A 13,217-nucleotide genomic window follows, 5' to 3' on the forward strand; every position below is an offset into this window, starting at 1 on the left:
GAGTTTTTTGATACTAAATGCCTATTTGAAGTAATTGTGTGTGCAGAGTTACATGGATTGGTTTTAGACATGGCAACTTGAGTGTATATAAGATCTCATGAAGAGCAATCAAAACCTTCATGGGCCAAGATGATTGGTCATCTTTGAAGAATCCGAAGTTTCCCAAAAGGCAGGCTTGGAGTGGAAAGTAAGACTAGATAATAAATAATAAATAAAAGTGAAGTTTAGAAATGATATCTGCGTGAGTATGAACTGTAACAGAATCTGATGGCATTAGAGTCATTGTTCACATAAGCATGGATGACTAGGATTTCCTCCTAGACAGAACATTTTATCTCCAACATCTGTGATAGTTTTATATGAAGCTTGGTGACTGGGCTTAGAAGGATAATGCTAGGGTGTTGCCTGGTCAGGCTGGGTGCATATACCATTTTGGAAAGAAATGAGAGATGTAGAAGGCGGTGAATACAAGGACCATTGAGAAAAACTAGAGAGAAGAATTTTTTGACAATAACGAATGGAAATCCTATGGCCTCAAATAAGACTCAAAATCAACAGAGCACAGAAAATAAACAAAGGAAAATAACCCCAGCATTGAAGTACAAATGCTTAATAAGAGAATCCAAGAATGGCCACTGCATTATATTTATTTCTTTAAACTTTCTTCATCTGCTTACTAATTAGTCCCTGAATATCATCTTTTGGGAAGGGATCTATCTCCTCTAGTTTTCTTTGTTCTCTCTCTCTCTCTCTCTCTCTCTCTCTCTCTCTCTCTCTTCCTTCCTTCCTTTATTCTCTCTCTCATTCCTTCTTTTCTTCCTCCCTCCTTCCCTCCCCCTCTCCCTTCCTCCCTTCCTCCCTTCCTCCCTTCCTCCCTTCCTCCCTTCCTCCCTTCCTCCCTTCCTCCCTTCCTCCCTTCCTCCCTTCCTCCCTTCCTCCCTTCCTCCCTTCCTCCCTCCCTCCCTCCCTCCCTCCCTCCCTCCCTCCCTCCCTCCCTCCCTCCCTCCCTCCCTCCCTCCCTCCCTCCCTCCCTCCCTCCCTCCCTCCCTCCCTTCTTTCTTTCTTTCTTTCTTTCTTTCTTTCTTTCTTTCTTTCTTTCTTTCTTTCTTTCTTTCTTTTTCTTGTCCAGGTGAAGTATCTGCCATTCTTGGCATCAGTTCTGAAGGAAGGTGGCAAAATCCTATTGATGCTACCAGAACTCCTCCCAAGTTTTTGAGATCTTTCTAAATAGAGAATCCTCTGGACACATAATGTTTTCTCCTACTATTGTTTCTCAGTGCAACTCTAAGGGTTGGTCATACCCTTTCCACTACAGGTTGAGGAATGGGAAGAAAGAGAATGGGTGTGGGGAAGGACAGTGTACTCCCACCGTCCTGTACATCGGGTTACTTCTCATTGAGAGCTTGGACTTGAGAATGGGTGTGGGGAAGGACAGTATACTCCCACCATTCTGTACATTGGGCTACTTCTCATTGAGAGCATGGACTTGAGAATGGGTGTGGGGAAGGACAGTGTACTCCCACTGTCCTGTACATTGGGCTACTTCTCATTGAGAGCTTGGACTTGAGAATGGGTGTGGGGAAGGACTGTGTACTCCAACTGTCCTATACATCGGGCTACTTCTCATTGACAGCTTGGACTCTTTCATGTCTTCTCAGCACTGGGGTTGTTGGCTTGTTAGAATTTCCCTAGTATAGATAGGATCAAGGTATTTACAAATTGAATTTGATTAAACACCAAATATCAACTTAAAGTTGCTTGTCAATCATACTATTCCATTGTATGTCGATAGGACTCTTCCCATGTAGAAAATTTTAACGTGATTATGGCCTTTCAGCCTGTTCTTTATATAGATACAAACAGCATTTGACCACAGACTGGGGATAAACAGGTTTTAGACCTGCAATGTGGCTGACCTTTTTTCCTACTCATTTTGTTTTCATACACTTTCCCTCTTCCTTGTAATACTTATCTTGCCGACATCATTTCCATTTGCTTTTCCACCCACATCCTGAGCTCCAACAAGACTAAGAAATTTGTACTTCCCCAAACTATAGTACCTTTCATGTTTCTGACCAGGTCCATATTCTGTTTTCCTTGCTTGGGATGCTTTCTTTTCTAATTCCCCACTCTCGTCCCCTTATTCATCATCTGAACTCCAGGAGGGAGTATAAATAACACAATTTTATAACTAATATTTGTCGCTCTGTACTTTCCATTACATATGATCTATTTCTAAAAATAAAAAAAAAAGATTTATAAAATCTCCTTACCATTGCAGCAAGCATGTTGGCCATGCTATAAATGTTAGCCAAGCATCTAATGTACCCAGTCATCTGTTGTTGTATAGAAAATTCATCCAAAAAATTGTGTCTGAAAACAGCAAGCATATACTATGTCCCTGGATCAGGAAGCTTGGGAAGATTTATTTTTACGCCTGTGTCTGAGGGTCTCTCGTGAGGGTACAGTCAATCTGTTGGGTACAACTATGGCCATTTCAAGGCTTGGCGGAGGCCTGGAGGATTGGCTTCGAAGCTGAATTGTGTGGTGGTGCACACATTTCAGTTCCTAGTGGATTGCTGAACTCATGGCTTCAGAGTTCACCACCTTATATTGGTGTTTGATAAGGCTCTTCATGTGTGACTATCTCCTTTCTCAGTACAAGAGATCTGAGAGATGGAGTACTGGAGAGGACACATCCCAGAGAGAATCTAGTGACTTGAAAACCTATTTCCAGAAGTCTCATCAATTCTAGTGTTTTTTTTTTTTTTTTTTTTTTTTTGTCTAAAGAAGACCAATTTTAGTTTTTAATTATTTAGGAAGATTATTCACATTAATTGTGAATATAGGCATCTATACCACCTAGCACTCTCTCAGGTTTCTCCATAACATGACTAACATTTCTATTTCAAGTACATAAGGCAAGACATAGTCTATGACCTTTAACTAGGTGGAGTTACGTATGGCCCACTGTTTGCTTTCATAGATAATTGCTATTGAGCACCTATGCACCATACAATGGATTATGTTCATAGATGTCTCATGTATCTTTACAACACTATAAGAAATGCATCATTTCATAGATGAGGAAACAGATTAAATATTCCAGGATATCAGCATAGATTTGAGTTATCCCAAATTCTTCATATAGTTTCTCCTTTCAGCATTTCCTCTAAGAATATTGCATTCTATTCAAATTTAACTTTCCTGAATCCAACAAATATTCCTCTTTCCCATCTATTTATTGTTCTTCCCACTTCCATCTCTTAGAATGCCCTCCCCTGCCATTTCTTTATATTAAAAATTTATGGATATATCAGAGAACACTTGAAAATTAATGTAACTGTACAAACATATTTATGGGGTATTGTATCATAATTCAATATGTATAGCATCTAATGATCGAATGAAGATAATTGACTATCATCTCAAACATTTGTCATTTCCTTCTGTTGGAGCATTGCGATTTCTCTCTACTGGCTTTCTGAAGTATGCAATAAATTCCTGTCAGGTAAGGTGACCCACAGTGTTGTAGAACATGTCCAGCTACACTTTGTATCCATTAATCATTCCCTCTCTACCCCCTTTCATCCAGCCAAACCTCTGATAACCCCTAATCTGTGTCTGCTTCTATAAGATCAACGTTTTATTTTCCATGTAGAAGTTACGGCATTTGTCTTTCTTCTACCTCTCAGTATCTTTCCTAAATCCCCAGTTGGGAGAAACCTCAATCTCGTTTGTCAGGTGTATGGCATCAAGCACTGTCCTTTGTATCCTTTAACTCTTCAATACACACCCGAGAATGATAGAACAGATAAAAGGCTGTGACACTACATGTGGGTTCTTTTATATTAACAGGATATTTTTTGTAAAATATCAAATGCATTTTTATTATTTCTAAGGTTATTATTTTGGAGAAAATTGACAGTCAAAACGTATAACCTACTGTGTAGTAAATTAATCTGAGTAGAGCCCTATTTCTATCTGAAGATCCAGGTCTACTTAGCAATTTTCTCTAGGCAGATTTTCCCCCACCTTATTTTATTTTTGCCATCAACTGCAGGTAGAACACAGAAAATTGTCTTTGGACAAAGGCTTCATATTGCAAAGTCCACTGGGTAACTGGGTATTTTAGGATTAAATTAATTTCCCAAGACTTTTATGTATACTCTAGAAGTCTGGAATATCCCATTTGTAGATTTTTTTTCCAGAAAGAATGAACAAGGAACTGGAGAAGCCAGATCATCTTTCTCTGCATTATTAAGAACATTTGTGATGTTATATTTGCCTTGTCTATCTTATTTCACTAAGTATTTCTTAAAGACTGCACTGAAGTAAGTTACACAGAGGGTAAGAGAAGTGAGTCTATGTGGGAAACAATGCAGAATCAATGTAGTACAAAATCAAGTGGCCAAGGTAATGGAACTGATCACAGATTTAGAAAGCAAATACTTATATGTGTGTTTTCTAAGTAATTTACTCCTTGATTGCCCAGTGTCTTATATTTTGTATTGAACTACTTCAAGCACTGGAGAATCTTTTGGTTTATGTTTTTTTATGGAGTTTTCAGCATTCTTAACTGACTTTAATGCTAAAAAAAAAAAAAGACATAAAACAAGCAACAAAAACAATGAATAAGGCCAGAGTCCTGGTAGTGAGTCATTTCTATGGTGGTTAATTTTGTGTGAACTTAACTGCCCAGAGGGCAGTTGCAAAGCACTTGGCCAAGCATTTTTTTCGGGGTTTGTCTGAGGTTGTTTGTGGATGAACTTAACATCCGAATGGTGGACTGAGCAAACGGATTTGTCTTCCCCAATGGGTGAACCTCAGCCAGTCATCCAGTTGACTGGAGAGCTGAGCAGAGCAAACAGACTGAGTAACGAGGAACTCTCGACTGATGGATTGGGTGAACATTTGTGTTTTCTGGACTTCAGAATTGGGCTGAAATTTTGGCCTACCAGGGTTCTGAGCATGTTAGCCTTTGTAAAAGAGCTCAGCCTGCAAGCATTCCTGCTTCTCCGTCTGTTGGAGTCAAAGCAGAATGGCGTGTTGGCTCTTCTGTGTCTAGCCAGCTGCACATCGTCAGCCCTCTACCTCTGTAATCTGTGATCCAGTTCCTGACAGGAAGTCTCTTTGCCTGTACAGACATTTCTAGTGCATTTTCTCGGGAAAACTCAGACAAAACAGGGCCTCAAGAGACCATCTCTTATTTATATTTGTCTCTACTAATCTGTATTAACAAAGATATGATCTCAAATCTGCTTCAACTGCTCAAGACCATTCTGCATATAGGCTATAGATAAATATTTTTATTTATTTTCTTACTTTCTCTATGGGATTTGTTTCATCTTCCACACTTTCACTATGATATTTAGTTTGATAGCAGAAAAAGATACATTTATTAAACTTACAGAGGCCTAATTACATGTAGGTTAGTTGTCTTCCATTTTATCTGCACAGAGACCACAGACAATGATTAGTAACAATTCTCCTTTTTATAATAAAGAACACTGAAAACAGAAAGATTAAATAAACCCTCTGGTATGCCGGCATGCTTTTCATAGAATTCAGCATCAGTATTTGAATGCAAATTTGGATGATGCTTTGAATTAATATGTGATAGAAGAAAAGGAATAAGTTATGTTTAATGCTCTAGATTTTTGCTTCAGCAACTTGAGTGAAACATAAAATGTCTGTAGAGATAAACAGTGAGACAAACTAGTGTAACCCGCAGAGGCAAATCATTAAAGAGTTCAGTGTTGCTGCTATCAGACACAGACTTTTACAAGTTTAGAAGTTCTTTGTCCTATCCCTCTATCCCCCAGCATCTGTTCATTTTCCTTTCCATCCTCCTCTTTCCTACCCACCTCCAGTTATTCACAACACAAAGAAATGATAAATGTTTGAGATGATTCATCAGCTAATTACCCAAATCCAGGCACTGCACATCGTCAAGAGATACTGAAATATCACTGTGTACCCTATAAATGTGTACAGTCATTGCATGCCAAATTAAAAATATTTAAAAATTCTATCTAAACACATGCACTAAAACAATCAGTACTTGCCATTTTCAAGTAAACAAATGCCAAGCATAAAAGATGTGTGTGTGGGTGCTAAGCAATATCAGGTAGTGATATGGGATATCTAGTAAGAAATAAATAGGAATTTTAAAATTTAAAAGTATAATTGAAATTGGGAGCTTGCCAGCAGACTAGATACAGCTGAAGAAAGAAAAAATAAACTGGAAAATGAATATAAGAAACAATTCTGCATGTAATGCAGGGACAGTATGAACAACAAAACATAGAATACATTAATAATGATAATAATTTATATCTAATGTTAATTCACTGGAGTCTAAAGCACAATAAAAACAGGCAGAGGTAATATCAGAAGCAATGAAGGTAAAAATGGATTCACACAGCCTTATCCATTTTACCGACACCAGCTGCTCCATTTGGTTCTCTAGGACAGGACTTTAGACAATCATAGACTTCTTTCTTTCTCTGTACATCACAGCATTGTTTTTGTAAAAAGAAAATTAGTGTAGATTGGCAAAACCGTTTGATATTTTAGACCACACTAGATTCCCGGGAGGACTGAGCGGAAGTTTGGAGTTCCCGTATATCCCCGGTGTCTCCTCCCCACCGTCAGCACCCCTCACTGAAATGGTGCATTTGCAGTAAGTGATACACCTGCAGGGGTACCCCATTTTGACCCAAAGTTCACAGTTTAATTTAGCGTTCACCTTTGGAGCTTCGCATCGTTGGTTTAGACCGATGTATAATGTCATAACCCAAAGAATACCTCCAGGGTAGTTTCACTGCTCCAGCTGTCCTCTGTGCTTGTCTGTTTGCCCTCTCTTTCCACAGCACCAGGCAAGATTCTTCTGTTTCCCTTTGTGATGTAACATCGTGCTTGACACAACTGTCCCCAGTACGTTTTCTTTAAGAATGGTTGGATTATATTTATCTTTGTGATGTAACCGTAGTGCTTGACACAACTACTCCCAGTACGTTTTCTTTAAATGTGGTTGGATGGATGAGAAGAATGAAGGGCGAGAGGAGAGAATCAGAGCAATGTGTATCATCCTGCTAACTAATGCTTTTTGTATGCCAAGATTTAACCACTTAGATGACCTCACTCATTCTAGGATATTAACAAGTCCACCTTATCTATTAAATCTTAGAAAAGTACCCTGGATAGTTCAAAACTTTTTGTGAATGATCCATTTAATTTAAATATGCCATATTTGAATTTTTTGATTCATGATTCCCCAGTGAGACTGAATTAATTGTGTGTATGTGTATATGTGCACATGTGTGTATATGTGTTCATGTGATGTGTGCAGGGGGATGTGCATATGTGTGTACATGCATGTTAAGGCCAGAGCTTGTCTTCAGGTGTTCTTCTCTATTACTTTTCTCCTTAGTTGTTGAAACATTGGCCTTACGGCACCTTAATCTTTTTACTTAGCTGTGCTGACTGGCCAGTGATTTCCAGGGATCCTTTGTTTCCTTCCCGACCCCACTGAAGTGCTGGAATTACATATACATGCCATTGCCCCATCTTTTACATGGATGTTAAGGATTTGAATTCGGATCATCGTGCCTGTGCAGCAGTCACATTACTGACTGAACTGTCTCCCAAAGTCCTGAGTTGCATTTTCACCTGATGGACACAGTCTTAGGGGAATAATCCCCTTTTTATGAACAAAGGTGCCTTCATAAATTATCAATGTTCACTTGTGATTATAAGCAATGGCCATAACACAGAGAAACATGCCTGTTTATAGTAAACACAGCCTCAGTTTAATTTGCATTAGTTCATCTCTCTGGGACATAAAATTACTGGGACACATGTGTAAACATAACAGAAGTGAACTTCTTGCAGATATACACTTGCAGTAGTTTTTATTAAAAATATGAAAGACTGCCAGTTTATTATTAAGCAGATAAACGTTCTATGTGATAACCAAAGTTATGCTGTTTTTCCATCTATTTCAAAGTATTCCAGATATTCCCAAACTGTGCCTCTGATGTTATTTTGTTTAAGTATAAATTGAAAACAAAAATATTACACAAGATGCTGAATTCTAAGTTGTTTCTTTTAAAACTTTCTATTCCCCCCCCACTGTCAAATGCTAAACACCAGGGAAGGTTCATTTAGATTTTGAAATTTCATTTATTTTCATTTTTAACATATAGGCTTATATGATTATCTAGTAGTGACAAATTTGTTTATGTTTTATAGATTTCAGGTTTTTTTTTATTAAGTTCTATGATTTAGGAATGTCTAGGTGAAGTTATTCTAGGGGCTTGAGTTTGGGTTTTAGGAATCAAGCAGATACGAAATTCCTGCCTAGTAAAAATACGCTTTCATTAGAAAATTATGGGAAATGTTAGCCAGACCCATCATATTGAAAAACTGTATTCATTTTCAAAGTAAGGTTGTGGTCTTTCATATAGTGGTGGTGGTATTAAGAGCTGTGGAGGAGCCGGGTAGTGGCGCACGCCTTTAATCCCAGCACTCAGGAGGCAGAGCCAGGCAGATCTCTCTGAGTTTGAGACCAGCCTGGTCTATAGAGCGAGATCCAGGACAGGCACCAAAACTAAACAGAGAAACCCTGTCTCAAAACAACAACAACAACAACAACAACAACAAAGGACCTGTGGAGGATGATCTGCCACTGTAAACTGAATATTGCTCATTCAGGTTGGAACAATACTGCAAGGATTAATATTCACCATCTTCAAGGAAGACAGAGCAGTCAGCATGTATTTTCTTTAAAATACATCACTTGAGCATATTCTTAATTATGATATTATAATTGATATCAGTTTTAAGTTGAATTCTCAACTCACATTCACAAAAATAATTCCCAAGTCTTGAGAGGTAAACAGACTGATTAAGTTCATGGAAGTTCTATTTTTATTCGCAGATAATGCCTCTGAGGTAGCAATTACTGCTCCAGGAACTGGTCACCATAGAAACAGCTCTACAGGCCCAACACCTGACTGCTCACCTCCATCCCCTGACACTGCCCTAAAAAATATCGTGAAAGTTATCCGACCCCAGGTAAGTAAGTTCCCGGAATGACATCACGCACACTGTAATGTGTGGTTCTGAACAAAGACCCGTAAACACTTTGCATGGACACAGGGGCTATTGTGTAATGTATAATAGATTTTTTGCGTTAAAAGAAGAGACTCAAGACAGGCCGATGGTTTCCTACAAAGTTCATAATAGACACTGAGATCTCTATTAGTTCTTGGAACTTTTGTATTAGGAGAAGGATTAAATGCAGCTCAGAATCATGGCTGTTTTGCATTTTCCTCTCAGCACTTGAGTAACGATGCTGTGGTTCTTGAGCTGCTACTGTGTGTCTGAAGCTTTTCCTGGACAAAGTACACTGTTTGTGCGTGTTTCTCTGTCCTCAGCCCCCATGAAATTTATACAGTTGCTCTCAATTGCTCGGTCTCTTAAGGCTTCTAAACGGTTGTGTTAGGTACTGTACCGCCCTCCTCCATGCTGTCCTCCAGTGCTCTTGTTCTCGGTAATCTGTCTTTACCTTTTGTTCTTTTTTTTTTTATTCCTGTCACTGTCTGTATGCTTTTCCCCCTCATCCCCCTTCTCTTTCTGTTGGATTTCCCAGTAGGCGGTTTGCAGGCAAGCTTTAGAAATATCATTGGGACAAGCTGTTCTGTGATATTTCATTGAAAATAGCACTTATAAAGCTGTTTGCATTATATTTTTTTGCCAACAGATGGACCTAGAACATGGAATTGGTGGTGTTCTCAACCTGGCTCATTCTGAATGGGCTTCATAAAATCCAAGAAAGGGGGACTTAACATCCAATCAGTGCCTCTCAGCATCTCTGAGACATAGAGCATAAATACATTCTTGAGTCAATCTGTAGTGTGATCTTATGTCTAAGACCTGTATAAGCAGTGATTTGTTTAATTAATAATATTCTTCATTATAACTTACTTTAGATTATTTTATGGCAGTCCTATCCTCATCAGCAAATAGCATTTCTGCTTCACATATTTGGTATAGTTTGTAAAAGGCTTTTGTATAAATTATGTCATTTAAACGTCCACTGATTCCCAGGGAATTTGTAGGCTAGTGTTGTAGATAAAGATCCTGGGGTTCTAATGGGTCAAGACTGGCTGTCCACTGGGGTGTTCCTTTGCTTTTCTTTAATATAGTAGCTGTTTCAGCTCATCAACACGAAAACCAGAGTCACGTGGTGAACGTCTCATTTGTTTTCCCTACTTCTCTATGTAAGTATTTTGATGTTCCTACGTAAGACTTCTTGGTTATTCATGAGTGAAAAGCAGATTCCTTGGAGACACTGGATAAGGATTCTCTAAGAGAGAAGAAGAATTAGTCTTTCCCAGGTATGAACCTGTTACTTAGTCATCCATTGCCAAGGGGTCCACCTGAAATCATGTACATGCAAGCAACACTGAGTGGACTCAGCAGTTTGTGTACACACACACACACACACACACACACACACACACACACACACACACACATCTAACGACAATAATCATAGAAAAAGAGGACATGAATTTGAGGGGGCTTGAGGAACCTGGAAGGATTGGAGGAAGGAAGGGGAAAATGATGTAATTATATTTTAACAAAACAGAAAAGGAAAAAAAATACCCTTCTTGCTGGCTGTGGTGGTATATGCCACTGATCTCAGTACTTGAGAGGCAAAAGCAGGAGGGTCTCTGTGAGTTCAAGGCTAGCCCAGTCTCTACATGGTAAGTGAATTTCAGGCTGGCCTGACCTCTGAAAAACTAATCTCTACATATTTTCGTTCCGGTTAGATTATTTGGTAAACTGAAGGAAACTAGAGATAGCAGAAATACCATCTTGACTCTATTTCTTGTTTCTCACTGTTCTTCCTATGACTTCTGAGTTCTTTGGTCCTCGGTCACTATAGAGAGAAGGAAGTAGAAAATTCACATGGAAGTAATTATGAAGGAATATATGATACTACTCCTGGTTTCTCCACCCCCCCATTTTTCTCTTTACTGAAAATGGATTCTTGCCTTATACAATATATCCTGATTACAGTTCCCCTCCCTCCACTCACCCTCCCCTCCAGATCCACATCTTTTCTGTCTCCTATTGGAAGAAAACAGGCTTCTAAGAGATAACAACCAAACCTGACAAAATAAAATTTAATAATATAAAGCAAAACCCAGCACACTGAGGCTGGACAAGGCAAACCAACAGAAGGAAAAGAGCCCCAAGAGCAGGCACAAGAATCAGAGACCCACTCATTCTCACAGGAGTCCCATAAAAACACTAAACCGGAAGCTGTAATACATATGCAGAGTAACTGTGACAGACCAGTGCAGGCCCTGTGCTTGCTGCCTCAGTCTCTGTGAGCTCATGTGCACCTTGCTTAGTTGATTCAGAGGGCCTTGTTCTCCTGGTGTCCTCCATCTCCTCTGGCTCTTACACTCTTTCTACCACCTCCTCTTCTGCCACTTTCCCTAAGCTCTGAGGGGTGGGATTTGATGGAGACCTCCCATTTACAGCTGTGTAGTTCAAGGACTCTGTGTGTAATGTCTGGCTGTAGGTCTCTGCATCTGCTTCCATCTGCTGCAAGAGGAAGCTTCTCTGAGGAGGAATGGATAAGGCACTTACCTAGGAGTATAGCAGAATATTATTAGGAGTCAATGTACTGATACTTTTTTCTTTTAGACTAGTAGTGTTTGGTTTTACCCTAGGTCTCAGGGCTATGTAGTCTCTGGTTCTTGGTCACCCAATCAGTGTTGGGTATGGGTTCTGTCTTGTGGAGCAGGCTTTAAGTTAAATCAAACATTGGTTGGCCACTCCCCCAAGTCCTCTGCCACCATTGTTCTAGCATATCTAGCAGGCAGGATAGATTATAGGTCAAAGGTTTTGTGGCTGGGCTGGTTTCCATGTTTCTCTCTCGGTAGTCTACAGAGTACCTTCCCACACCAAAGACACTAGAATGTAGGGGTGAATGCTTCATGTAGGCACCATCTGGAATTCTCCATGTTTAATCAGTTGTGTGGGTGTTGTCCTTGGCAGTGGGGCCCTGATGTCAGTTTGCAGAGAGCAACCCTTTGTCTTAGCATCAGTCTAGGCTGTTTGGGGATTACCATGGGACCCCCACACACACCTTGGCCAACAACCCAATCGAATGCAACCCAGCTCTGGTACTGGAAGCCTCATCTGGTGACAAGAGATGGCCAGATAAGACTCCATATCCCCCATTATTATGAGATCTCATTAGGATCATCTTCATATACTTTAGGAAGTTTCTACTGCACTAATTTCCATGAAGTCCTTCAAATGTTCTTCAGTTCCTGCTGTCTTTCCTCAAATTCCCTTCCTCAACCCTACCTCCCTTCCCCCTCCCTACCTGGTCCCCCCATTGCTGTCTCACTTGCCCCTAGTCTACCTTTAAAATCTCTTCTATTTCCCTCTCCACGTGTGCCCCCCAGTCCCTTCCTCTATTCCTGATCTTTCTGGGTCTGTGGATTGTAGGTTGGTTATCATTTATTTAATGGCTAATAGTCACATATAAGTGAGTGAATGCATACCATATTTATCTTTCTGGGTCTGGGTAACCTTACTCAGGATAATTTTTTTGTAGTTCTATCCATTTCCCTGCAAATTTCATGATGCCATTTTTTAACAACTGAGTAATACTTCGTTGTGTAAATGTACCTCATTTCCTTTGTCAGTTTTTCTGTTGAGGAACATCTAAGTTGTTTCTAGTGTCTGGCTATTTAAAATAAGGCGGTACTTAGGAGCATAGGTGCAAAAATATCCAATAAAATACTTGCAACAGAATCCAAGAACACATCAAGAAGATCATCCACCATGGCCAAGTAGGCTTCATCTAAGAAATGAAGGCATGGTTCAATGTACAGAAATCAATAAATTTAATTTACCATATAAACAAACAGAAAGAAAAAATCCAAATGATCATCTCTTTATAGCAGAAAAGGCCTTTGACAGAATTCAACACCCCTTCATGGTAAAAGTCCCGGAGAGAGTAGGGATACAAGGGACACACCTAAACATAATAAAGGCATTTTACAGCAAGCCAGTTGCCAACATTAAACAAAGGACTGCTGGGTTCACAGAAGGGCTTGGAGACCTGAGGGTGTGCAAGGAGCATGGATAGATGGTAGAACAGAAGAGACTCTCCAGTG

At 39.6% G+C, this 13,217-nt stretch overlaps 1 protein-coding gene across 10 annotated transcripts in view; it reads left to right on the forward strand.

The window, feature by feature from the left end:
* Positions 1 to 13,217, forward strand: part of Anks1b (ankyrin repeat and sterile alpha motif domain containing 1B) — a 1,025,752-nt gene that overhangs the window by 395,701 nt on the left and 616,834 nt on the right. For all 10 annotated transcript variants that reach the window (XM_076554619.1, XM_076554611.1, XM_076554613.1 and 7 more), the window contains exon 11: positions 8,945 to 9,081. In XM_076554619.1, coding sequence (XP_076410734.1) covers positions 8,945 to 9,081 — 137 coding nt within the window. The remainder of the gene's footprint in view (positions 1 to 8,944; positions 9,082 to 13,217) is intronic.

The sequence above is a fragment of the Peromyscus maniculatus genome, chromosome 18 (genome assembly GCF_049852395.1).
Source record: "Peromyscus maniculatus bairdii isolate BWxNUB_F1_BW_parent chromosome 18, HU_Pman_BW_mat_3.1, whole genome shotgun sequence".
NCBI classification, from domain to species: Eukaryota; Metazoa; Chordata; class Mammalia; order Rodentia; family Cricetidae; genus Peromyscus; species Peromyscus maniculatus.